This window comes from Marmota flaviventris, chromosome 13, assembly GCF_047511675.1.
Source record: "Marmota flaviventris isolate mMarFla1 chromosome 13, mMarFla1.hap1, whole genome shotgun sequence".
Classification (NCBI taxonomy): Eukaryota; Metazoa; Chordata; class Mammalia; order Rodentia; family Sciuridae; genus Marmota; species Marmota flaviventris.
Genome location: NC_092510.1, coordinates 99681043 through 99708706, shown reverse-complemented (window position 1 = coordinate 99708706; position 27664 = coordinate 99681043). Strand labels below are relative to the sequence as shown.

The 27664-nt window shown below is 41.8% G+C and overlaps 1 protein-coding gene across 4 annotated transcripts in view; it reads right to left on the bottom strand.

Annotated features, from left to right (window-relative positions):
• The window catches only part of Nup214 (nucleoporin 214), an 88421-nt gene that overhangs the window by 44115 nt on the left and 16642 nt on the right, over nucleotides 1-27664 (bottom strand). Inside the window, exons 13-24 of one of the 4 annotated variants that reach the window (XM_027942761.2) lie at nucleotides 26488-26663; nucleotides 23926-24020; nucleotides 21344-21430; nucleotides 20996-21145; nucleotides 19965-20123; nucleotides 17091-17194; nucleotides 13825-14028; nucleotides 12869-12954; nucleotides 12681-12782; nucleotides 6684-6947; nucleotides 6072-6233; nucleotides 3907-4006 (exon numbers count right to left, since the gene is read on the bottom strand). In XM_027942761.2, the coding sequence (XP_027798562.2) occupies nucleotides 3907-4006; nucleotides 6072-6233; nucleotides 6684-6947; nucleotides 12681-12782; nucleotides 12869-12954; nucleotides 13825-14028; nucleotides 17091-17194; nucleotides 19965-20123; nucleotides 20996-21145; nucleotides 21344-21430; nucleotides 23926-24020; nucleotides 26488-26663 (1689 nt within the window). The remainder of the gene's footprint in view (nucleotides 1-3906; nucleotides 4007-6071; nucleotides 6234-6683; nucleotides 6948-12680; nucleotides 12783-12868; nucleotides 12955-13824; nucleotides 14029-17090; nucleotides 17195-19964; nucleotides 20124-20995; nucleotides 21146-21343; nucleotides 21431-23925; nucleotides 24021-26487; nucleotides 26664-27664) is intronic. The other 3 variants (XM_027942768.2, XM_027942777.2, XM_027942784.2) reach the window with 3 other exon arrangements.

Sequence of the window (27664 nt, the reverse complement as noted above, 5' to 3'; positions counted from 1 at the left end):
ACATCTGATAAGAGATGGGAATCCAAACTGTATTTAAAAAAAATACAATAAAAGAAAAATAACTCAATTTCAAAACCAGCAAAGAAGAAATCTAGCTGCAGTGGCACATGTTTATAGTCCCAGTGACTCGGGAAGCAAAAACAGGACAATTGCAAGTTTGAGGTCAGCCTAGGCAACTTAGTAGGCAGCTTAGTGGTAGAGCCTCCCTGGGTCCAATCCCTAGTATCACCTAAACAACAACAACAACAATAAACTAACTAGACATTTCTCCAAAAAAGGAACAAATGGTGAATAAGCATGAAAAGGCGCTCAGCATCATCAGCCATGAGTACAATGCAAATCAAAACCATAATGTGGGGCTGGGGATATAGCTAAGTGGGTAGAGTGCTTGTCTAGCATGTGCAAGGCGCTGGGTTCAATCCCAGCACCACATAAAAATAAATAATGAAAAATAAAGGTATTGTGTCCAACTACACCTAAAAAATAAATATTAAAAAAAATAAGTAAAGATATTGTGTCCGTGTACAACTAAAAACAAAACAAAATAAAAACATAATGTGACCCAGCAGCTCAGGAGGCTGAGGGAGGAGGATGACAAGTTCAGAGCCAGCCTCAGCAAAGGCAACTCAGTGAGACCCTGTCTCTAAATACAAAATAGGGATGGGGATGTGGCTCAGTGGTTGAGTGCCCTGAGTTCAATCCCTGGTACTCCAAAACAAAACAAAACACCACAATGTGAGTGGAGATATAGCTAATGCAGTGGCAGAGTGCTTGCCTAGCATTCGTGAGGCTCTGGGTTCAAGCCCTTGTATCACAATGAATGAAATTAAAAAATTAAAAACAAAACTACAATGTGAATAAGCAACCACTTCATATCTTTGAGGATGACTGTAATTAAAAAAAATAGTCAATAACAGGTGTTGGTGGAGATGTGGAGAAACTGGAGCCCCATAAATACTCTGTTGGGAATACAAACTGTACAGGAGCTTGTAAAACAACGCAAAAAGGTAAAAATAAAATTACCACATGAGCAAGTCATGATGGTGCATACCTGTAATCCCAGCCCCTCAGGAGGCTGAGGCAGAAGGATCACAAGTTCAAAGCCAGACTAAGCAACCTAGCAAAGCCCTAAGCAATTTAGCAAGACCTTGTCTCAAAATAAAAAATAAAAAGGGCTGGGGATGTGGGTTAGTGATTAAGCGCCCCTGGGTTCAATCCCTGGTACCAAAACACAAAATAAAAAATTACCATATGATCTAGCAATTCCACCCCTAAATGTATACCCCAAAGAATGGAAAGCAGGGTCTCAAGACACTCTGTCCAGCAATGTATTCCCCAACCTTTTAACCTGTGCTCCCTTCCAGCTCTGGCTACCAAAGGCCTCCTGGCTCATTAGGAACCTCCCAGACATGCCTGCTATAGACCCTGTGCTTGGGGCTTTCCGCACTCCACTATTCAAGGGACCTGCTCTTGGGCTCTTCAGTCTTCACCCAAATGTCCCCTCCTGGGAGGACTGCCTTGGACACCCTATTAAAACTGTTTTAACCCATTCCCAGACACTTCCTGAGCCCTTCCCCCACATTAATTTTCTCCACTGCGCCCATCACCACCTCACATATTACATAGTTTGCTTATTTATTCTTCTTATTGTCTGTCTCCAGGAGTGTTTGGCCTGCTTCGTTACTTCTCTCCACTCTCTGCCTAGCAGTTTCTGGTCATTCTTCACATTTCCACGGAAGCATCTTTTCCTTACCTAGCTCCTTCCCAGCCCAGACTCACTTGGCTGCCCTATTCTGCTTTCCTAGTACTTCATGGGACCTTAAGCCATCACAACTAAGGAGTCATGCGACTGTAGCTCCCTGGTTGTCTTCTTGCTGGACCGTCAGTGCTGTGTGAGGATTCAGCAGTTCCCCCGTCCCCTCCCGTTTCCCTAATCTCAGAGCATCTGAAGAAGTGAGAGCTTGAGCCCTACAGAGGTGTCTGAAGAGCCATGGATTTGTACAGATAAACACTCATCCACTAAATGGGAGGGCTGGTCAACAAACACAATGAAACCAAGGAAGACGAAATAGACTGAAGCAGAAATTCGCAAACTCATCCTGTAGTAAATATCTAAGATACCACTTAGAAAAAGTTGAATGCAAAATACTTAAAATACACATGAGAAACTACTGCGGCATAGAATCTGAAAAGTAATTTTACAATGGACATGTTTCCTTCCCAGTCTTTCCTATGGGGGGAACATATAAATAAAAATTTCAGTTATCAACAATTATTGAATAAATGGTTATTAAAAGAACTCTTTTAGGCAATGCTGAGCATGTAAATTAAATAATATACCACAGTTCAAGTCTATGGAGAGAAGAAGATAAAATTCAAGATTCTTCAACGTTTGTGTTTTATTTTTCTTGTCAGAAAAGAACAAACACAGGGCTAGGGCTGGAGCTCAGTGGTAGAGCGCTCGCCTAGCATGTGCGAGGCCCTGGGTTCAATCCTCAGAACTATATAAAATGAATAAATAAAATAAAGGTATTGTGCCCAACTACAACTAAAAAATAAAATATATTAAAAAAAAAAAAAAGAAAGAAAGAAAGAAAAAGAGCAAACGCAGAAGTATCTCTTGAACAAAGTCCTTATCAAAGATCAGCTCAGATGAGCACTGGCGGGAGACAGAGCCCAAGAAATGTGGGAGTACCAGCACCATGGTTAGTGGAGAACACCTCAGGGACACCAGGTCAGGCTTCTTCCCCCATGCACTGCACCTCCCTGGCCTGGTACACTGGCTCTCACGGCTGTTCCCTCTGCCTTCTCTACAGTGGGAATCTAGCTAGAGTTTCCCAGGCTGACACACAGTGCTCGCTCGGACACATACACACGCTCGCGCGCACTCTCTCTCTCTCTCTCTCTCTCTCTCAAAGGTTCACAACCACCACAAATACTACTTTGATCTCGAAAGCATTCCAAGGCTTCAAGGTCACTACTAGATAGAAAAGAGGGTAGGCTTGTTTTTTTGCCTGCTATTACGGCCCTGAGATAACTAAAAAATTCCTGGAATAGGCAGTCGTGATAAACAAATCATCATAGAGAAAAGAGAAGGCCAACTCTCTGGAAAAGCAGCACCACTCAACCAAGCAAAAACAGTTGTGGACAGGTCTGCTCCGTCGGGGTGGCAGAGGGTGGGCATGCTGGAGAGACCACAGTACCTGTGGCTGCTCTTCTTGCTCCTGGGCTAATTGTGCGTGCTAGACACTAACTCCCTGAAAGACACTGATACTCATGACCCCCACGTTCAAACTGAGGAAATGTCCTTCAACTTTTCCCCATGGTACACGAGAGGCTGGCTGGTCTAAAGGATTAGGGAATGAAGCAGGACACAGGTATGTACCACGAACTACGCTGCCCAGAAGAGTAGCATGAGGTCTACCAAACACAGCTGCTGGCTTTTAAAACACTGTTTCTTCATATAAAAGGGAACCAAAGAACAGTAATGCTTGGAGAGAGGAGGTGAAGTGAGGAAGGAAGAATCTTAAATCACCAGTCTTCAGAACCAGGTGACAGCAGTAGGCCTGAAGTGTCAACTCTGGATCCCTGAGAACATTAAAAAACCAAACAAACTGCACACCTGACCTAGCAGCCCAGTGGTATGCCATGCAGACTTACACAGCCCACAGCAAGCTGAGTATACCAAGAGGGCCCTGAAAGGCTTACGAGGTGACTGTTCCTGGCAAGGTGCAGGGAAAACCTCCTAGAAATCAACTGTGGAGGCAGCAGGGCTGTCTCCATCCCACTAGAATCCGCTGTGGGGAAGTGGGAAAGCCACACGGCGGCAGCACTGCTGCACCCTGCAGGCAGCTCCCCTCCACCCCAGACAGACTGGCTTGAACACACCCAAACGCTACAACATACCCCATGGCTGCAGCAGAGGACGCAGGATTATTCTTCAATTCCTGCACATTCACCACTTGAGGGACATTCTTCAGAGTTGATTCAGTCAAAGTACTCACAGCTATGTAAATGGAGAATAGAAAGGACCAGATTAACTCCAGTAAAGTATCAAAAATTCTAGCCACATAGAAATGAATAACCAGGACATGACCTGGAGCCAACTGCAACTTTATTACATGAGGAAATCTACTCAGCGGTGTACTGAACAGGACAGCTGGCCTGCTCCATTAACCAAGGCCATGAAACCAGGTTTTCTGGGATTTAACTAAACGTACCAGTGCAGGGCAAAAATTTCCTTGGCCTGCCTTCCTCCAGCAGAGCAGAGGTACCTGCTATATTACTGGCTCATCCTGGAAAAGGGCCAGCGGATGAGCAGCATCCAGACTTGGGCTTTCTGCCCTCCATCCATTGGTCCCTCCTCACCATGGGCTTACTGTGTGCCAGGCACTGTTGAGTGCTGATCACAAAAGCTATCAAAACTACCACTTCTTCTCTAATAGGGTTCATGGCTTAGTGAGGCAGACAGACCAACACAATAAAATGTGGAAAATGGAGCTTGGGCTGAACGGGGGAGAAGGCCAGAGGCCTGAACCAAGGCAACAGGGGTGTTCGACATTTGCTTACCTACCTTATCTACCTCACCAGCTTTTACCCCTCCTTTTATCTTCTAACTTTAAACTGTATTCCCAAAGACTTAATGGCATTCTGTAATTAATCATCAGGAAAGCCTCAGCAAAGCTCCAGGTTCTCTTCGGACTACACCCTGGACAAATGTGAGAGCTGCGTCCCAGGCAGAGTTATTTTCTTCCTCAGACAAGTGACCAAGATTGTGCTGCCTATGACTGCAGAAATTTCATCCTTTACCTTCAGAGGTGCCTACACCTTAGAAAATTTTGCTTCCAACATAAAAATGGAGATCATACCACCTCTTGCGGAGAATACAACATTCCTAAATCCTGGCAGATTTTAAGCTTACAAACAATCCACTCGATCAGCAGGGTCTGGGGCCTGATCAGCACAATGCTGTGATTCTGCTTGGTCCACATAATAAAGAGAAACATAAGAAATTATATTTCTAAAAGCTCAAAGATAGCTTAGAAAGCTATCTTCTGACTCTTACTTTTCAATATCTATTTCAGGAGCCTTAAAAGGGTTTTATTTAATATTTGTACTTCTCTTAGAAATATTCTATCACTGTTTAATACTAATTTTTTGCCTATATCAACCCACCATGTCTTTTTAATCTTAAAATAAGAATATTTGGTTTTTATCAGTTGGCCAACCCTGGCACAACCGAAACCTTGGGCTGGATAAGCCTGTTGTGGGAGAATCCTATGTACTTAAAGATTTTCTGTAGCCTTCCCAGCTGCTACTCACTAAATGCCAGCACCACCACCAACTGTTTTAAGAGGTGGGGAGTTGGGCGAGAGCACCAGTTGAGAACCATTGCCCTACAAAATTGATAACTAGTGATAACTATTGTCTTTGCAGCCAAGTACCCAAACTGTTAAATCCTAATACAGAAAATTTTGGACAGCTGCAAACTAAACGTCGAGCTGACAAAATGTCGGAACTCATTAGAGTCTCCGTACATGGAGGCCCACCCCACAAGGCTGAGGAGAACTGTCTGAAAGCAAGAGCCCAGGGCTGGAGTCAGGTTCTGCCGTCAATTGGTCGGGTTACCATTGCTTCTCTGAATCTCACACTACTGAAACTCGAGGAGGGCACACTAACACATACTGTCCCGGGTGGCTGGGATCCTCCATACACTGTGAGATGGAGTTAATGTTATTAAAGGTCTAATTTCAGAGATTTAATTTTAGGGCTCAAAGCAGACATCATTCAAAAACAGGGAATATCAACATCATCAAAACAGCCACTGATGTCCCATTCAACTCACTGGTGTAGATCCAGTACCTCTCCTTAAGAGGAAAAATATTTCAGAGCTAGTCTCTGCCTTCTGGGTGCTCCCTGCCCACAAGGGGCAAGGACAACACCTGAAACTTCTCTGAAGGGCAGCAAAAAGAGCCAGGGGTCAGATGGTGTCCTGTGACCCGCCTGCTCCCTGGGCCTGCAACTCAGACAGCTCATCATCAGTCTCCCACATGCTGTTGTGCAGTGTCTACCTGGTGCTTGATTGGCCATCTGCCGCCTCAAGGCTGCAGCAGCAGCGGCCTGGGGAGCTGCCACAGTGTGGGAAGGGCCAGGTGCGCCATGCTTCACGGTTTTCGTAGCCAGCATTGTGCTGTCAGCCCCTTGAGGAATAATTTTGCTACAAGACGTAGACACTGAGGGGAAGAGAAAAATTAAGCAAGAAGTAGGTCAGAGAAGAGGCACATACAAAAGTTAAAATGGTAAATTCTCCATGCTAGGCTGCAGGGAAAATGTTAACACTAAAAATTCTTAAGCATTAACATAGGAAAGTACCAGTAAACTGACAGGCTGGCAACCTGAATCATTCCAACACAGGTGCAGTTTGCCTGCGCACTTCTATAACGGGCTAAAATAATTTGCACCAACATTCCCTGACACCGATGGAGAGGTCACTTTCATGCTAGTGTAGATCAGTTCCCTAATCTCCTCTCATAAAATCTGGCCATTTCAGCCCCTTCAGCTCACATCTGTTCTCCACCAGAAGTCACCTCAATGCGGAGGAGTACTGACACTGATACCCAGCTCTAGCTCCTTTATTCGGTAGCAACCTAATGGGGAGGTTTCCTTTCTCACTATTAACTTACTCAAGGGTCCCATCCCCGCAGGTGAGGAACCATGAAGCAGGTGAGATTTAGCAAAAGGTGTCGCCTGGGGGAGGAGACCAGGCTGGATGGAAGGAGTGCGGACAACAGGGGCATGCCGAGGGACCTGGATCACCGCCTCCTCGTCTTTGCAGGATGCCCGGGCATCTTCACTCTCCAGAGACTGGGAGACAGATGACGTCGAGCTTACTTCATCCAAGTCCTCATAGTATCTCTGAGACAGGAAGGCGGACCGAGACAGGCTGGCTACAGAAGCCCCAACAAAATACAATTCAGACAACTCAAAACAAGCCCAAAAGCTGTGTCATTTTCACTGTCAATAGACACATATCCAATTTGTAAAATGACTTAATTATGATGTATTTTAAGTGGAAATAGCTATTGTCAAATGCAAAGAAAGACAGTTCTGGGTCTTTGATCAAAAGGAGCTTCGAACAGGGATGGGAACAGAAAAGACTATAGAATGACCTGGACATAACTTTCCTATGTTCACACACGGATACAACACATTGTGCACAATCACAAGGATGGGATCCTAATTATACTCCATGCATGTATAATATGTCAAAATACACTCTTACTTGGGGCTGGGGTTGTGGCTCAATGGTAGAGCGCTTGCCTGGCACTTGTGAGGCACTGGGTTCGATCCTCAGCAGCACATTAGAAGTAAATAAATAAAATAAAGGCATTGTGTCCATCTACAACTAAAAAATTTTTTTAAAAAATCTAAAAAACAAAATAAAAAAAATACACTCTACAATCATGTATATCTAAAAAGGACAAATAAATAAATAAATAAAAGTATTTGTGCAAAGTTTAAAAAAAAAGTTTTAAAAAACTATGTTTGACAAGCACATCCTGACTATGAAACAAAAGCATGTGAAAAAGAGAATTTCTGCTGGTGGAAAAACAAAAGACCTTGAAGTCCTCACCCACAGAAAAATAACATCAGAAAAGTAAACAAACAAGCTTCCAGGGCAGGGTGAACGGTCACACCACTGCTGTGCTTTCCAACAATAACCTTCCAAGAACAGGCTTCATGGAAGCTGGGAAGCATAAAGTGGCCTTGGTCCTGGGTGTCTCAAATGTTTCCAGATAAACACAGGATTCTTCTGACTCAGTGTATTAAGCATACACAACCTAATCCTGGCCTTCTCTGGTTTTCTCTCCCCCTTTTAAAAACTATAAAGTAAGGCTTTGTGCCACATTACTTTCTATCATGAATTTCAGAGCAGGCTCCTGCCTGTATAGTGAAAAGTACCAAAAACAAATGCGGAGCCTTTTCTCCTCCCCAATGTTATTCAAAGCAACTTCGCTCAGTTTCAACTTATCTGTCCTGTAGGCACACCACTTTGCAAGATCTCGATACCACCATATAAATGTAACATAAAGAAATGTAGCTAAAAATCAACAGCAGGTACAAGGGCTGGACTGTCCAATTTGGCAACCACTAGCCATCTGTAGCTATTTAAATCTAAGGTAGTTAGAGGTAAACAAAGGAAAACTTACACCACTCAGCTACACCACCCATACTTCAAGTGTTCAAAAGCCTCATGCAGCCAGAGGACACTGTTTTGGACAGCAGATAACTTTTAAGCAATCACAGAAAATTCTACTGGATAGTAGTGTGCTAGAGTATTTTGAGGCAAATCAAAACACAGCAGGGTCACTTAGCAACTCCACCCATAGCCACCAGCACGACCAGGAAATCACAGTTAACGTTCACTGAGAACTTACTTGGTGCCAGGTGCTATGCACAGCATCGACATGCATTACCCCATTTAATTATCAGTTATCCTATAAATTAAAAATTGCTATTGTCTGAATTGATAGTTATAAGGTAAAGTAACTTCTACAAAGTCACAAACCTAGTAAATGTAGAGTGAGAATTCAAACCACTATGTACCTTACTTCAAAGACCACAATCTGATTTAACAATCTGTTACCTCCCACTGAACCCCATGCCAGACAGAATTTTGACACCATGACTTTTTATCCCCTAGTGCCACATAGTTATGTGTGGTGGTGATGACAGAAGGGAATCTGCAGATAAGATCAACAGTCTGTTGACCTTACAACAAGGAGCTGATCCTTGATCATCCAGGTGGGCCCATGTAAAATCCCATGAACTCAAAGGCCAAAAAGAGTTGGGTGTGGTATTGTATACCGGTAATCCCAGTGACATGGGAGGCCAAGGCAGGAGGATTGCAAGCTCAAGGTCAGCCTTAGCAACTTAGTGTCTCAAAAGAAAAATTAAAAAGGGCTGGGGGTGTAGCTCAGTGGTAAAGGGCCAGCCTAGCATTTGCAAGGCCCTAGGTTTGATCCCCATTACCATCAAAAAGGAAAGAAGACGATGACTTACAAATAACAGGGGCGAGGAGCACACGTAGAGAAGACAGAGACCTCATCTTCCAGGTGCAGGGAACCAACTCTGCCAACAACCTTAAGGAGCCTGGAAGCCACATCCTTCTCAGAGCCCCAGTAAAAGCCCAGTGCAGCCAACACTCAAGAGGACAGCCTCTGTGCCTCAAGCAGAGGACCCAGCAGAGCCACACAGTGTCCAGACTTCTGCCTCAAAGCTGCAAGACAGCAGGTGCTGTCTGAAGCCTCTATGACAATGTTATGGCATCCACAATAAAAAAATACAATTCACATTCTTTGGGGCCCCACCACTCTCCATCATTTCTCTGAACTCCTAGAGTTCAGGAGTTGGTAATGACAGAAATTTCCTGAGAAATGGGTAGAAAGCAGAGCCAGCACAACTATGTGACTCACAAGTTGCTACAGCGGGGGTGGGGGAAGGAGGCGGCGGCAAGAAATCTGCTGATCATCTCAGTGAAGAATATTCCTTCTGAGATCAAGGTAAGGACACCCACTCACCACTTCTAATGGATGCTAGAATGGATGTTCTAACCAGTGAAATAAGAAAATCAAATGACCGGGAGGGCAGAAAGAAAAATGCTGGCATATATGGAGGATGTAATTATTTCCATAGCTACAGGTCTAAGAAATAGCTTCAGACATATTACTAGAACAAATGAGTTTTGCCAGGTTGCTGGCTACGAAGTCAATATCCAAAAATAAAATGTATTTCTGCATACTGTGCCCAACATAAAACATAAACTTAATGAAAGAATATATCCACCATCATAAGAGTGCAAAAAATTAAATTCTCAGCAATAAATCTAACAAAAGATGGGCATACCTCCCATGCAGAAAACTTATTAAGAATTAAAGACCCAAAGAAACAAATGTGTACCATGTTCAAAAAAGGAAAAGGCACACCATTCTGCAAATGTCAATTCGCTAAGTGACCCACAGATTCATACAATCCCAAAATCTCAACTTTTCTTTGAAGGCTCTAGGAAGTTGACTCTCTCCCCATCATTTTTTCAATGTGGTAAAACATAAGACATAAAGTTTACCCTTAACAGTCTAGTGATGTTAAAATGTATTCATAATACTGTGCAAACATCACCACCACCATCTCCAGAACTCTTCTCATCTTTCCAAACTGAAGCTCGGTCCCCATTAAACACTAACTCCCCTTCCTGCCCTCCAGCCCTTGGCAGTGCTTTTCTACTCCCTGCTACAATGGTCTGGCCTACACACGGAGGCAGAATCTTAAAAGGCAGCTCTAATATTAATATGAAAATGTAAAGTTCCAAGAAGAGCCAAAACGCTCTAGATCGGGGCCAGCAAACTACAACCATGGGATGGCAGTCTTGCTCCGTGAGGCCTGACTGACCCGCAGGCCCCTTTCCTTACACAATGTGGCTGCTTTCCCTTTACAGCGGCAGAACTGAGGAGGTGTAACAGAAACCCCTGGGCCCGTACCCGGTCATCTACAAAAATGTCTGCCAATCCTGCTCTAGATTGGGGCACTTTCTGAGATAATGATGAAATGTCCTGCATCTGTCACCACAGTAGCCACCAGTCTCATGCACCCAATGAGCTCTTGAAACGTGGCTACCAGGATTGCGGAACTGAATTTTTAATTTAACGTAAATTAACTTCAATTTAAACAGGGTACTAGATTGGACAGCACAGCTCAAGAATCTAGGAAACAAACAGTACTCAGATTTATTTTAGCATTTGTTAATTAAGACAGAGTGGTTGTAGTACTTTCTAATCAACATACAAGACCAGAAGACATACATATAAATGGATAAATGATTTGGAACAGAGAAGGCCTTGCTAAACAGGGAGCAGAGTCTTCAATAAACACTGTTGGGATAATCGGAAATCTAAATACAAAATACAAAAGGAAGGCTACTGTGAATAATGCTATGATAAACATGGGCATGTAAATATCTCTGAAATCCCGTTTTTCAATCTTCAAGGCACAGACCAAGAACTGGAATGACTGGAGCACACAACGACACTTTAACTTCCTGAGGAACCACCAACTGCTTCCCACAGAGGCTGTGCCATTTCCCACAGAGGCTGTCCACCGACAGTGCAGAGGGCTCTAATTTCTCCATATCCTCATCAATATTTATTTTGTTCATGTTTTATAACAAAGGTTTATGATTTTTTAATTTAAAAAAATCAGAACACAAAACCATACTCATTCTAACCCAAAAGTGTTTGCAAAAAAATCAGATTTACATATGCAAAGTAAAAACATTGGGGAGTAAACCAAAATGATGAGGTTAAGGCCATATGTGTGCTGAGAGGTAGAGAGTAACTTTTATTCTTCCTTATACTTGCTCATATTTTCCCCAGTTATCTACAAAGAGAATATATTCTTAAGAAAAAGTTATTTTAAAATGTACTTGTCTATGACTATTACCTAATTTAGTCCTATATGATTACTAAAAAAAAAAAAAAGATACAATAAGATTAAACTAAATTTATTTCAGCTATTTTAATAGATTTCTAAAAGGTATTGGTTACTGGCATAAAGATTTTTTTAACTTAAAAAAGAATTTCAAAGACAAACATAGATATTCTGTCTCTCCCATAAAACAAGATTATGATTTTATTTTAACCAGAAAATTAAGGCAATTATCTAGATAATTTAATGGCATAAAGCATTCTTCCTCAGGTACATCCTTTATTTCAGCAAATATTTTAAGTCATCACTGTCCAATCAGTTGTTTTTTTATTTTTTTATTCTAATTGGACACATTACCTTTATTTATTTTTATGTGGTGGTGAGGATCGAACCCAGCACCTTGCACGTGCTGGCAAGCAATCTACTGCTGAGCCCCAGCCCCAACCCTAATCAGTTGTTTTTTTCTTTCTTAATTTTTTTTTTTTAGTTGTAGATGAACACAATATCTTTATTTATTTTTATGTGGTGCTGAGGATCAGATTCAATGCCTCACAAGTGCGAGGAAAGTGCTCTACCGCTGAGCTACAGCCACAGCCCTCCTTCTTTCTTAAGAATCCTTTTATATATATACATATATATGTGACTGTGCGTGTGTGTGTGTGTATATATACACATACATATATATATGTTATATATATATACATATATAATATATATGTGTGTGTATATATGTATGTTTTTAGTTGTAGTTGGACACAATACCTTTATTTTATTTATTTATTTTTATGTGGTGCTGAGAATCGAAGCTAGTGCCTCACACATGCTAGGCGAGCGTTCTACCACTGAGCCACGTCCCCAGCTCCTCTTAAGAATCCTTTTTTCCAATGTAATTGTACTCAAAACCCCATGCAAATTAGGAAAATATGGGGCTAGGATCCAGCGTGGCCTGCCCAAGGCCTTGTCAATCTCTGCCAGGGCTGCAGAAAGCATGGAGTAAGAGCCAGAGTCACTACCTTGAGCTGATTCACTGAGTATATATAAGCTGCTTCTTAATCTACATCCACATTAACAACAGATTCTGGGGATATTTTCTGGATCCATTATTAAAACCAAAAACAACTCCTCCCACCCTCCACTGCATCCCAATACTATGTACTATGTGACTTATATCAAAAAAATTCAGGAGCCATTCCCTTTACCTGGAGCAGTGGATCTCACTGGAGGGGTCTTCCTCTTGGCCAAGAAGTTTCTCAGTTGTGCCTGTTTCACAGGGGACAGTTTAGCTGCAAGAAATTCATCAACTATAAATGCTTAAGACCTGGTTTTTAAGATGCCAGGGGCTGGAAGAGAACAAACAGGACAAGAATAATAGGAAGGATGCACTTACCTGGTACTTTGGGCAAAGGTTTGGTGTGAGATTCTATGGTGGTTTTTAACAAAGCATTGCGCAGGCTTTCCAGCTCACTGTCAAAACTGAAACAGGACAGTGTTACATACAAACCAACTATGAGCTAAGAAATCTGAGGCTCTGTGGGGTACACTATCTTCTAAAGCGTAAGTGCAAGACAGTAGAGCATACTCAACATGGAAACACGCCATCTGATTAACCAATGTAAAAGGAGAGACAGCAATGTCAAAGGCTCACTATCCCAGGAAACCTAACACTTTGGTGCCCCAGGAGAAAGGGCAATTAAGACCCACACTTGTGGCCTAAAAGCAGAAACACAAAATCACCTTGGTGACATCAGAGCTAACATGTTCATCTGTAAGTATCTGAGGTTTCCATACTCAAGCAGAATGTGCTTCCAAGACAAATTGTCAACTTAATTAATTCTATTATTCTTCTTTTCTTTTTTTTTGGTGATGCTAGAGATCAAACCCAGGGCCTACTATATGCTAGGAAGACACTTGAGCACTGAGCGACATTTCTGGCTTTCCATTACTTTTCAATATAACAATATTAAATAGTTATCTGTCGTGATCACTGAGCAGCTATTTCATCAGGTACAAAAAATATTCAGGGGGCTGGGTTCGATCCTCAGCACCACATAAAAATAAAAAATAAAGATGTTGTGTCCACCGAAAACTAAAAAATAAATATTAAAAAATTCTCTCTCTTTAAAAAAAAAATATTCAGTGCATTATAAACTTAATTCTCTGACAATTCCTAAGAGTAGGTATGGTCATCCCATTTTCTAAAGCAAAGAAATCGAGGATCAGAGAGAATAAAGAAGCTGACCGGGATCACATAAGGAACAGTCATTTTCAAAGTCATGTCTGAACCTAAGACCACCCCACATTCCTCCACAAAGGTTTCGTATGCACTCACTCAAGCACACTGACCGAACACAATTTCCTGCACACCTTTGAGTGCTGCTGTGGGTAGGGAGAGCCGAGGGTAGGCTCCACTGGGAGGTTTGGTTATAAAGACGGAGTTGTTGGAGACTGTCCACCAGGTGATTCAACCTCTTCCTCTGTTGGTTAATGATTTCCCGGTTGTTGGCAAGAGTATTGAACAGTGTCTCTCGCTCTGGCACAAGCAGGCGCCTGTTCACAGTGATGAGAGAAGAATCACATGTAAATGGCACCAGTAAAGGACCTCCCTTGCCAAAATAAGACTACGATTTTAATAGTGCAAACGATAAAAGGGAGAAAACTATTGAGACAAGAAACATCAAAAAAACTATTAGAAAATAAAAGGAAGATGAGAGCCTAGTAAAGCTGAGAATACACTCGCCAGGCTTGTCACAAAGGACAGCACACATGAGGCAAAACCCCAATGAGGCCCTGAGGAGAAGGGCAGGAGTAAATGGGAGTCAGGGCCCGGGGGACACTCACTGAGGCATACACCGAGAACCTGTGTATTTCTCACTAAGGAAGTTAAAGTCAATAAAAAGAAAAAAATGCCAGGTTCCCTGGAGGGCTACAGAGTGAGTCATCCTTAGACAGCTGTCAAGGAATAGTACATTGCCAGGAGTCAGGTCAGGGGGCACCCCCCACACACTGAAACAAGACAAGGACTTCGGCACCTGCCACTGGGAGGCAGGTCAAAGGGTGGAAGGATGGAGAGGGAGAGGTCTAGATGCCTCTGCTTTTCTTTTTAAACCCTTAAGTATCCCTTCAAAATTTTTCTATCAATCTAGGGGAAAATTATACAGATAAAAACAAAATAAGTCATTGTACATCAGGTTCAGATCAATAGCTTTCTTTGTTATTGTATGTCAACATAAATATTTTACCTCTTAACACTTATTATGGAATGAAAAACGCTTATGTTGAACAGAAACTTCCTGTTTTATTTCTGTCTCTCTCATTACCTCCTTGAGGAGGCCAGAGACAGGTGACTAAGAAGTTCAATACAAATTTTTTGTAAAGAAATTTCAGTAGGTACATGGTAATATTTAGAGAAGGGCTGCAAACAGAAAAGTGTTATTGCAATAGAAAACGGTACCAATTTAAGAATTTAAACTCTACATAAAGGGAATTGCAAACTCAAGGAAGTGTAATAAGTAAGAAACCCATGGGCTGACATAGAGGAAAAGGAAGCTCAGCTTCTGTTAGCATCCTATACTCCTGAACACTACTGGTAATTAGAGCAGAACGTCCACCAGGCTCTGCCTGGTGGGAATCAGAAGCAGGGAGTGGGCTGTGACATCTCTAATGAGGCCCAAATCTTATGGGACAAGGACTCTAATCCACAGGACACAGAATCCTCCTCTGGACAGAGGGGGTGTCCCCATACCTTTGCTCCAAGTTAAGGGTCCTCTGATTGGGGCTCTTCTGCATTTCTCCACACAGCACAGTTTCATTTTTTAAAAATTCTACTTACTCAACTATAAGCCTGATCCAGTTTTGTCCCCTACAACACTCATGCTGTCCCATGGTGAAGCTCCTACAGCTTTGTAAACCAAACAGACCAGTTTTTGGGTTGTTTCCATACAGGGCTAATCAGAGTCATCTACTATCTTAAGGCCTGATGTGTTTTTCAAATTTCTTATGGGCACTTCTCTGCTCAGTGGACTTCATTCTATTCTTTTTGAGAAATACATGGATATAACCAGATATCCAGGGATAGGAGATTTGGCTAAAAGGTTTTCCTATTCCTCTGCCATCATTCCACTCATCCCAGTAATTATCCATACTAATCAGAAATTATCCAATTATCCATTAACCTCCTTGAGGAAGCCAGAGATAGGTGTCAAGGAAATTCAATAAAAATTCTCAAATATACTCTACTGTCATGTATACCTAAAATCAACAAGTAAAAATAAACAATAAATCAAGGGGAAAAAAGTTTTTTCAAAACAAAAACAAAAACACAACAACAAAAAACCAACACAGGGCATGGTGGCGCAAGCCTGTAATCCCAATGTTTAGGAGGCTAAAGCAAGAGGAACATGAATTCAAAGCCCATCTCAGAAACTTATCAAGGTACTTAGCAATTCAGCACGACCCTGTCTGTGATAAAATATTTTACAAAAAGGGCTGGGGATGTGGGACAGTGGTTATGCACCCGTGGGTTCAATCCCCTGTACCAAAATTTTTTAAAAAATTTAGAATATACAGAAAAATACAAAGAAAAAGAATTATTTGCATATATTGGGGATTGAACCTAGGGCTTCATACATGCAGGCAAGTACTCTACCACTAAACTACAACCTTATCCCTTGATACTTTGTTTTATTTTGAGACAGGGTCTCACTACGTTACTTAGGCTGGCATGGAACCAATGATCCTCTGTGCCTCAGCCTCCTGAGTATCTGGAGTTATAGGCATGTACCTGGCTGGAAAAAATTTTCTTACTCTAATATTGAAGATATAACTGTGAAGGTACAGATCTACTTCCAGTCTTTTTTATGTTTGTACCTCCAGGATGCTTTATTTCATGTTTTCCTTATCATATTAAAAACACATTTGCAGCTGGGCGAGGTGGTACCTGCCTATAATCCCAGCAGTTCGGGAGGCTGAGGCAGGAGGATCACAAATTTAAAGCCAGCCTCAGCAACATCAAGGTGCTAAGCAACTCAAAGAGACCCTGTCTCTAAATATAATACAAAATAGGGCTGGAGATGTGGCTCAATGGTTGAGTGCCCCTGAGTTCAATCCCAGATACCACTCCCCCCACCAAAAAAAAATAAAATAAAATAACTGGCCAGGATAGCCTTAGCAACTTAACGAGGCCCTAAGCAACTAAGCAAAAACCGTCTCAAAAAATAAAAAGGGCTGTGGTCAAGCATCCCTGGGTTCAATCCATAGTACCAAACACCAATCCAAACAAAAACAAAAACAAAAAAACTACATTTAACATAATTTCTTTGAAAACATGATATATAATGGTTTACACAGTGTTCTGTGACCACATTTATTGGGGTATTCCTTTACATTTGGATAATTAAGTTGAATCCAAGTTTTCACTATAATTATACTGCAATATAAATTCTTTAATGTAGTTGCTATAACCACAATTTATTATATCTATCCACAAAATTTTTAGAAGTGCAATGACCATGTCAAAAAGAGCAAAGGTCCAAAAGGTTCGTGCACATGCCCTAACAGCATTTCTAAAACAACGCTTACTACAACTCTGGAGTATGAGAGACCTCACTCACTTTTGTTTTTTCTTTTGTTCCAGATGACGATCCCACTCCAAGTCTAGAACATCATTCACATCCTGGACAGCAAACTTGACGTACTGATGAAGGCGCCGAATTTCCTACAAGAAAAAAATTACAAGGCAAATGATTAATTTTTTCTGGTATCCTGGGGGGGAGATATATCAAAATAGTCCAAGAAATTTTAAAATATTTCTATATTGAGAACATAATGAATAAGGAAAACATAATAGTAATAAAACCACTGAAACATTATAATTAAAATGCAAAACAGAAAATCAACTTCCTTAACAGTGTGACACAGAAGAAGTATAAAAAAAAGGGAAAGAGAAAGGGTGTGTGTGTTTAAGGCCCCAAGGGAAGAAATGTTCTTGCTTCATTCTAATTTTTCAGATCCTAGAAAGGGATCTCAACATGGTCTGGGAATTTTCCACTGCACTCTGGTACTCAGACAGTACATCCATTTAGTTTTTGCTCTCCCACCCATGAAATTAACTGTAATATAGACAAAATTATCCAACAAAACACTGCTGAAAATAATTCTGAATCTATCTATTCATAGCGTAGAACATAAGTCATCTCACCAGTTGAGAAAGACTTACTTTTCAAAAACAAAGGAGACTATTAGCACGAGAAACTAAATTTATCATTATTAAAATCTTCACCAATTTAACTTATTTTAGCCCTGTAATAACTTTCTTTGAATTTTGGACCACTAGTAACCTTCATGGCTATGCAACTTGATTCTTAGAACATAAAAATAAAGGTGAAATATTTCAATTAAGTATATTTACAAATGTGCCTAGTACTGAAAAAAGCACTTCCTATCTGGTCAAAGGTCTGATCACATCAAAATGTATTTTCATGATTACTCTTAAATAAGAGTGTGCATCCCAACTAAAAAAACAGAAAATATCATTTAAAAGAATAAAGCAGACTGAAGGGCATAGTAGTAGCCTTAATGGCAAGTGTAAATTTCAGCTCACACTAGACGGCAGGAATCTCTTTGGCCACTTTAGATATGATCCCACCTCTGCAGCAGCTGAAGCTCTCAATTGGGCTGACCAGCAAAACGCAGCTCTTCTCTCTCTCTTTTTTTTAAAAAATATTTATTTTTTAGTTTTCGATGCACAAAACATCTTTATTTTATTTTTATGTGCTGAGAATCAAACCCAGCACTCCGCGCATGCCAGGCGAGCACACTACCACTTGAGCCACATCCCCAGCCCCTCTTCTCTTTTTAAGTCCTATCATAAACATTTTCTTGGAGTGGCTTATGTGCCCTCTCACTTGTGGTCCCACAGCAACATAGCCCACTTTAAATTTTCATGTTCGCCTTTCTTGCTGTCATATACCCAGCTGCAGGAACTGTACATTGTAGAGGGAGGAGTGGCCAAAAGCTCAGGCTCAGAGTCAGACTGCCCAAGATCAAGGACCAGTATCTATGAGGGATGAAACCTGGGGAGTTTCAGCATCTCAAGTTTCCTCATCTTTGCTCTGTATATAGTAGCACTCAATATATGCTACCTGCTCTATTATCTACTTGGCACCATAAAAAAAAAAAAAAATTCTTCCTTTACAAATGAGTGAAGTGTATCTGAAGCTATGCCTTCCTTTTAGCTTGGCTAAAAAGCCTGGGATGCAAAAGGCAATTGGTGGAGCCGGCAAGCAGGGCACAGCAAGGGCCTATACTTTGGAAATCGTAGGTGAACCATCAGTGCTCCCTCCTCGCCATGGGACGGAACAGCCACAGCAGGGACTCCTCAGCTCTCCTGGGAGAAGTGATAACTGCTCTCATTAGCAGAGGCAGGGCAGGGATGACAGGAGGAGTTATCTGTAAGCTTGAGTTCTCTGAAGCAGAAGGAACTCTTCAACACACACCCCACTCCTGAGCTGGGAGACCAGGGCTGCCTGCACACCCACTGCGGGGTCTGAGGCAAACTTGAGGAGGGGGAAGATGACCCTCACATTAAGGCCATTCTGGGTAAATTTGAGAGATGGAAAACAAAATCCAATTAACTAAAGCAGAAATAAAGATTAAGAATGAGTGGGAAAAGCAACTGTGCTGTAGTATGGCACAGAGGAAAGAGGCACAGAAGATGGAGCGTACAGTGCTGGTTCCACTCCCATCAGCCAACACCACATGGACAACACCCGCTCCTAACCCAGGAAGCCCAATTTCTTCTTCTGTGTGGGGGATCGACCACTCCTACCTTGCAAAGCAGCTGGTTACAAAGACTAGAAAGAGTATTAAACACCTAGCAGATTACCTGCCTCTGAAAAATATCTGCCATGTGAACAATTAGTATTCCTGAGTTGGTTTACAAATATCTGTTTCCACACAATGCTCTCTTCCAACGCTAAGGTTAAGGATCCATCAAGAATTCTATTTTTGAGCCAGGTGCAATGGCGCACACCTGTAATCCCAGTGACTTGAGAGGCAGAGACAGGAGAACAAGTTCAAAGCCAGTCACAGCAACTTAGTGAGATTCTGTCTTAAACAAAAATCTCTTTTTTTAAAATAAAATTTTTAAAAATTAAAGTGAGGGCTGGGATTGTGGCTCAGCGGTAGAGCGCTCGCCTACCACAAGCGGGACCTAGGTTCGATCCTCAGCACCATATAAAAATAAAGGCATTGTGTTGTGTCCATCTACACCTAAAAAATAAATACTAAAAAAAAAAAATTAAAGTGAAAACATATGCCATTTTCTTTGCCACAGGTAAGAAAGTTTGTGGAAAGTGTTGGAAGTTATTAGCAGAAAATCGCAGCTTCATAAGGGGACATCATCCAATGTTACACCTAAAAAAAGGCAGTGATGGTAACAGGAGTTGAGTCTTAAACCTTCAAGAAGTATAAGTAGCTTCCCCCACCTGAAGCTGAGCTTCACTCCTGGGATCCAGCGGCCTCTTGTACAGTAGATGGAGGTACCCAGAATCCCGATTTCTACCATTCTGTTCTCTGGCTTCTTCAACACCGGCAAAGCCCTCAAGCAAAGTTGTTTTCAAGGTACTTATGTCTCCATGAAGAGACTAGAAAAGGTCAAGAACAAAATATTGATAAGAAATAAAACCTCTCTGCTTGGATCAAGAAAGGTGGAGTTTCTCAAACATTTAACATGAACACATGAATATATTTAACAATAACGTAATAAACATTTTATTGCTTGGAAAGAAAGATATTAATATTCTTTTTTAATTTTTTGTCCTTATCAGAAAAAGTCCATATTCTAATAATAAGAAAAATAGAAAGCAAGGAAAATACCGATAGTACACACACTCCTACTACTGGAAGATGTCGCTGCTGACACCATGGAGAGCTCTCTTCCTGGTACCTTATTTAAGACCAGGACTCAAGACAGACAGTCCAAAATGGAACCCTAGCACTGTTACCTGGGAACTTTCAAAAAATAACTTTATCTTTCTAAGCCTCTGTTTCCTGACTTGCAAAGTGGAGAGGATACCGGCATGTACTACATGGAAGGCTGAGGGCTCAGCAAGGCAGTCCAGGGACGTGTCAGGACAGTGTCTACACAGGGTGAGCAGCAACCAAGGTAACAACAACTCTGCTCACTACGAGCAATGGACACATCATCTATGCTGTAAGTTCTAAAATATCTGTTTTGCCTGACACTAGAAAAGATACTCAGTTTTCAAATACATCTAAATGAACTGTAACAAACTATTACAGAATGCTATTATTATCATCCCATTTCACAGATAAGAAAATGGAAACATAGGGTGGCTAGATTAACTTTCCAAAGTCAGGCAATCTGTTATAACGTCCAGATGGTTAAGATGTGAATTTAGGCATTTCCGGGTAAACTGCTCAGCACATAAACATCATGGAACACTAAGACAATTTCTAAAAACTCGACTCGGGAGAAATATCCATACACACAAACCTCTGTGGTCTCTTTAATCTCCAAAAGGAAGGTGTGTAAGTCGTCTGACTCTGTTCGCAGCATCTTCATCTCTTCTGGAGTGCCTACCTGGAAACAGGCTTTGGAAGTCCGGGCTTTCAGCTCCTCCAACTCCTTCTGGAAGTGAGCGATCTGCAGATGTCACAACAAGGAAAAAGACTCTGCCTGAGTGGTGTGGAGTAACCACACTGCTGATGCACTCACGTGTGACACGAGTGGGACACCTGGGACTGGTCAGGGTACAATGCTAGAATAAACAGCCATGCAGGTGCTCAAGGCCATTCCAGTCTCAGTATCAGAGCTACTCCTGGGAAAAATCCTCAAAGTTACCTCCTCCCCAATTCCAGCCATCACAGGATCTGAATCCTTCCACTGATGTCCCTGTTTTTCTGTGACAGGAGGCGGAAGGGATTTCGCCTAAAATGGAAGACAAAAGGATTAAAAATGGATTCTCTGTTATAGCTCCTAGAAGCAACTGTATCAGTGCCCACCACGGGAATGGCACTTATATGGTAAATACTTCATCCGCCATAGGTTCTTCTGGACTGTATTTACCAGGTCCCTTCTTTGTATAGGGCACCTTCTGGACAGTGGAGACAGATGAGCATGACAGACAAGGCCCTACTCTCATGGAACTTACCTCCTCTTGGACAAGATGGATTAAAAAAAAAGTAAACACCACAGATAAATTCAACTGATGAATAAAGAGGAAAACATGAAGACAATAAAAGGGGATCAGGGTCCTACGACAAATGAGATGACCAAGAAAGCCCTCCCCGGAGGCTGCTGTCTGAACTGAGGCAAGAAGTGAGGCAGAAGGCCAGGGGCAATCCAGGGGAAGCACCTCCTGGGGAATGAGAAGAACACGCACAAAGAGCTTGGCACATCAAGTAAACAACAAAGTAAACAAGGGCTTTATGTTGTCAGGCAGGGCACTGGGTCAGGGAGACACACAAGGCATGTCATTCAAGGCCACACTTAGGAAGTCTGGATTCAACTCCAGATGTGCTAGGAAGCCATTACTGGTATTTTAGGGGAGTTTAAATGACTACTTAAATCTAGGATTTAAAAGATCCCTCTTGCTGCTGTAGAATAGGGATGACAGTGAGCAGTAGGAGCCAAGAGGGAGAGCCGTCAAGAGGCCAACCAGATAAGAGATGGCAATGGCATGACATAAGATGCTAGGAGAGAGCTGAGTGCTCATGACATATGACACAGTAGACAGCTGACAAGAACTCCTACTAATCTGGGTTTGAGGGAGAAACGCAAGGAATCGGGATACTTCTGGGTCCGGGGCTTGTGCTAAGTCCTGATCTGTTAGTGCCACTTACAGATTGGGAACACAAGGAAAAAAAAGAGATTCTTGGAGAGATGGGACACAAGAGCTCTGCATTATAGATGTTAACATGTGAGGTGCCTTTTCAATCATTTGCTACATACAACAATTAACACTGGAGCAGTTTTAGTTATTAGAATAGCTAATGTGTGTGCGTACGCGCACGTTTTTAACAAGTCATGTGTCAGGCATCGTGCCACAGGCTAGAACTGTGAACAGGACACTTGCCTTGTGCCCTGTGTGGACGTGTGTGCAGGAGACAGAAGAGAAAACAGGATTCCTAATCATGGGGAATTCAAATCAGGGGTGGAACAGGTAATCCTCTTTATGTTAAAGTCATTAAAATAAACTGGAATGATGACTACAGATTGAAATGTGATAAGTAAAATAATACAGCTTTTTAAAAAACAGGAAAATATCTTTCTGACACTGGAATAGGAAATGACTTCTAAAACAAGACACACAAAACACAGATTATAAAAGAAAGTAATTGATATACTCAACTGTACTAAAAGTTAAGACCTTGCATTCATCAAAAGAAACTATGAGTGAACAGGCAATTCAGACAGTACTGTATTTGAATTTTGTGTGTACGTATGTGTTTCTCTCCAACTCACTCTTAAAAAAATCAGTAAGAGGCTAGGGGGACAGCTTAGGGTTGGAACACATGCTTAGCCTGCCCTAGGTCCCGAGTTCAATCCCCTGAACACCCCACTACAACAGACACATTAAGAAAAAGACACTGTCCAATAGAAAATAGGCTAAAGACATGAAGGGGTACTGGGGGAAAAAAAAACTGCCTAAATGGCCAATAATCATAGTAAATAAAGCTCAATTTTGCTGGACATCAGGGAAATACAAATTAAAACTAGAAAATATATCAAAAATAGAAGAAAAATACCAGAAGAAGAACATGTGCATGCCTAGGTGTGGGCCCAACAGAAAGATCATGTGTTCACTGGAGGACCACAGTTAAAATGTCGTAGCAACACTACTCACGGTAGTGTTAGCTGAAAAATGAAGAGTGGAATTCCACTCAGCCCCCTCCAATATAGTCACACAATGAATTCCACACAGCAACATGATATGGATAACTCCCACAGACATCTGTTGAGCAAAACCACCAGCTACAAGAAGGCACGCCATGTGATTCCACATGATGGAAGGCACAAACAGGATGAACTTGACTATGCTGTTAGAAATCAGGAGGGTGGGGACCCTTTGGCAAGGGTAGTGACTAGAAGGAGACACGTGAAGAAGAATTCTAGGGTCCTGGTAAGGCTCTGGTTTGTAAATCTGGGTGCTAGTTACCAAGGTATATTCAGTTAGTGACAATTTACTCATCTATACACATATTATGTTAATTTTATTCTATTGATTTATTTATCAATATTAGGTAAGTAGAAAAATAGCTTTTATGAGTAAACATTACAAATCATATGATGATCTTGGATCACCATATAATCCTAATTACTATTTCCAAAATCTGAATTCTAAAATATGAAAACCCATTTTGTTAGCATGCATGCTTGAGACCATAAACTAAATTCAGTATTGTACACTGAATTACACATACCTGAGGAGAGCCTGACTTTGCCACTGGAGGGGTGATCCTGGGTGACTTCTGCACCATTGAGAGCACTGGACCTGGACTGCTCTGAGCAGGTCGCCCTGTTACCATAAATCAGTCACAACAAACAGTATTCATTTTCCCATTACTTCTCAACCACTCCTTTCCCCAATCCTAAGTAAGTAACAAATGCACTGTCCCTGGCTCCACTCTCACAATCTTTATTAAAGAATGATGACTTCCTCTGCTTCAAGGTAATAATAAAATAGATGTTAAAATTCTGAGTGTGACAAAAAGAAAATTAAAAACTCTCTTAGCCTTTCTTTGATTCATGTTTTAGATGAATGCTATACTGTGTTATTTGTGAAGAGCCCCACTTTACCTGAGATAAGGCTCTGCCTCCCACCTTACTCCATGTTAGAATGGCTATAAAGTAGACTACACTTCAGCTCATTTAAAGTTGGGTTCAAAAGATTAATTTTGGGGGCTGGGGATGTGGCTCAAGCGGTAGCGCACTCGCATGGCACGCGTGCGGCCTGGGTTCGATCCTCAGCACCACATACAAAGATGTTCTGTCCAGCGAAAAATAAAAAAAAATAAATATTAAAAAAATTCTCTGTCTCTCTCTCTCTTTAAAAAAAAAGAAAAGGTTAATTTTTGTTGTAAAAGATTACTGTGATCTCAAACACAGGACGTGATATATAACTAAGTAAATGTTCAAGATTAAAACAACAACAACAAAAAATTCTCAAAGTAAAAACTTTTTTTCAGCGCTGAGGATAGATCCCAGAGCCTCCTGCAGGCTGTACAAGTGCTCTACCACTGAGCCACACCCTAGGCCTATGTAAACCACTCAGCAGTCAGTCACAGCTGCAGTGCATCTCACAGGAAGTATGTGCAGCCACATGAAGGACCCTCTGGCCCACTCTCACTCCTCACAGAACCCTGAGATGCAGCTCTGGGAACTAGGGATCCAAGTTTAAATTGAAGTTTACTCATTAGACTAGAACAAGAATCCCATCACCTTGTAAGAACTCACAGTATTCAGGCCCCTTTTAGAAGCTTCTAGAATATTCTTACTCTGTTGCATATTACAGTCACCGGGGGCACTTTTAAAAAGCAAACACACCAAAAATTCATACCAAAGCCTCATCCCAGAGTCTGATTACAATGCTAGGAAGTGGGTCTCCCAGTAAATTTAGTGTACAACTGGCACTGAGATCCAATAATCTAGACCCCTCAATCTTTAAAAATTAAACACCAGTCAGGTACAGTGGAGCACACCTGTAATCACAAGGAAATGGAGGCGGATGTAGCTCAGTGATAAAGTGCCCCTGGTTACCTGGGTTCATCCCAGTACCACTTGGGAAAAAAAGAATTAAGTAATGGTGACAAAAGACCAAGGGGAAAAAAAAAAAAAAGGCTTAAGAACTATTGAGATTAAGTGAGACTAAATGCAGTGTGTGATCTCTAGTTGCTCCTGGATTAGAGGAGGAAAAAAAAAGCCATGAAGAACGTTATTGGAACAACTCTAGAAATGTGAATGAGTTTAGATTAGATTGTTGTTAAATTTCCCAAGTCTAATAATACATTAAGTGTGTCCTTGTTTTTGAGAGATACACACTTAAGTATTTGTCTAAAATTAATTCTGAAATGTTCCAGAAAAAAAATTTATAAATTTTTGCAACCTCTATATGTTTGAAAAGAAAAAAAAAGACAGGCTAGGTTCATTTGCCCATGGGGTTTCATAATATACTGCAACTTAACTTGTCTATAATCATCCCCATTAATTTTCTTTAATTAATTCACGTGCTTGCTGTATGGCACTAGACATAGGAGGCACTCAACTGTGGCTCTTTCTCTCCTGTGCATGTGAAAGAACTGCTCCGTACCTGTCCATTGCATATGGCAGGCTGCACGTGAAGAGAAATGCCCAACATCAAGACACCTTTTCAACTCTCCATGACAAATGTCAGAGAGAAGCCTGACAGCACTAAAGCCACTGCAAATCTCCCAATTCAGAGTGCAAAAAGTGCACAAGCCGGGCCCGGTGCATGCACGCCTATAATCCCAGCAACTCCAGAGGCTAACAACAAGTGGATGGCAAGTTCAAAGCCAGCCTCAGCAAAAGCAAGGTGCTGGGCTGGGGATGTGGCTCAAGCGGTAGCACGCTCGCCTGGCATGCGTGCGGCCTGGGTTCGATCCTCAGCACCACATACAAAGATGTTGTGCCCGCCGAAAACTAAAAAAAAAAAAAATAAATGTTAAAATTCTCTCTCTCTCTCTCTTAAAAAAAAAAAAGCAAGGTGCTAAGCAACTCTGTGAGACTGTATTTCTAAATAAAATACAAAATAGGGCTGGGGATGTGGCTCAGTGGTAGAGTGTCCCTGAGTTCAATCCCCGGTACAACCCCCGGACCCAAAACATCACAGCACATTAGTGTGAGACACAGGAAACAAGAAAAAAATAATCTTGTCCAACTATGTTAGTATAGATTCTTAATACACTGAAAATTGTCAATGTGCAAAGGAAGGACTGAGGTCTAAACCTGTTGACTTCAAACCATACCTGATGGTGAGGAAGAGACTGAGGACTTCAGAGACATGGAGTTGGATGACACTGAGAGAGGCATGGGGTGGCTGAGCGGTCCAGAAGCAGCTGGCTTGGAGGCAGGAGAGAACGGCATCATCGAGGGTGCACTTGGAGAGCTACTGACAGCAGCAGAGGTGGCCACTGTGGTAAACCTAAAAATGGCAGTGTAACTGCATCAAAAGGGTTTTCTAGAAGGTTCTTTCACACAGAGGATAAACAATACCACCAAAGAAAAACTCTTTTGGCAGTGCTGGGGATTGAACCCAGGGCCTTGAACATGGCAGGCACCCAAAGAAAAACTTACTATCCACACCACACTGCCTCCAGGAAACAAATACTTGGCTGCACTCATGAAAGTGAAAACAGGAAACATTTACCATCTGCTTACTTAGGAATAAACTATTCAACTAAAGCATCAATGCAGTATTTACTGTGAAGATGAGACAACATGAAATGATTATTTTCTAGTCTAATAAGCTGAGTGAAAATCAGGGTGGAACCCAATTACAGCAGCTCATTCTGGGGTGATCGCCTCCCCTAGAGAGAGAAAAAGGAAAACAGGTTGCCATCTTTGGAATGCCTACGGTCTTATGGAAAGTCCATCCCACCTTGTGAATAAAGTGTAAATATCTAAGTATCCATCATTAGATGACCAATCCAACAACTACAGTGCAGCCAGCAAGATGGAGCACTGTGCAGTGGTTAGAATGCAGTGACTGTGAGCCAACTGGATATTAACAGTGACAATATGGCAACAGCACCACCCTTGCAACAAGGGACAACATAGGCAAGAAGGGCAAAAATCTGGTAGTACGGACACTCAGGATCGTAAGAAAAGGGAGCTGAGCGTGGAACACATGCCTGAGGTCCCAGTGCTCAGGAGGCTGAGGCAGGATCACCTGAGCCCACGAGTTCAAGACCAGCCTAAAGAACATAGCAAGAGCCTGTATCAAAAAAAAAAAGATATAAGGAAGGGCTTTCCTCAAGAAGTGTAAGATTTAGTGGGGAGAAAGAAATAAGCAGATGAAGACAATGAAGAAGTAAATAAATAAGATATGAGCGCATGGGTAGGGCCTAGATCTGGAAGAAACTGAACACCATGCTAAAGAGTTCAGATGGTCTTCCAACAGCAATGAGAAGTCACAGGGTACCG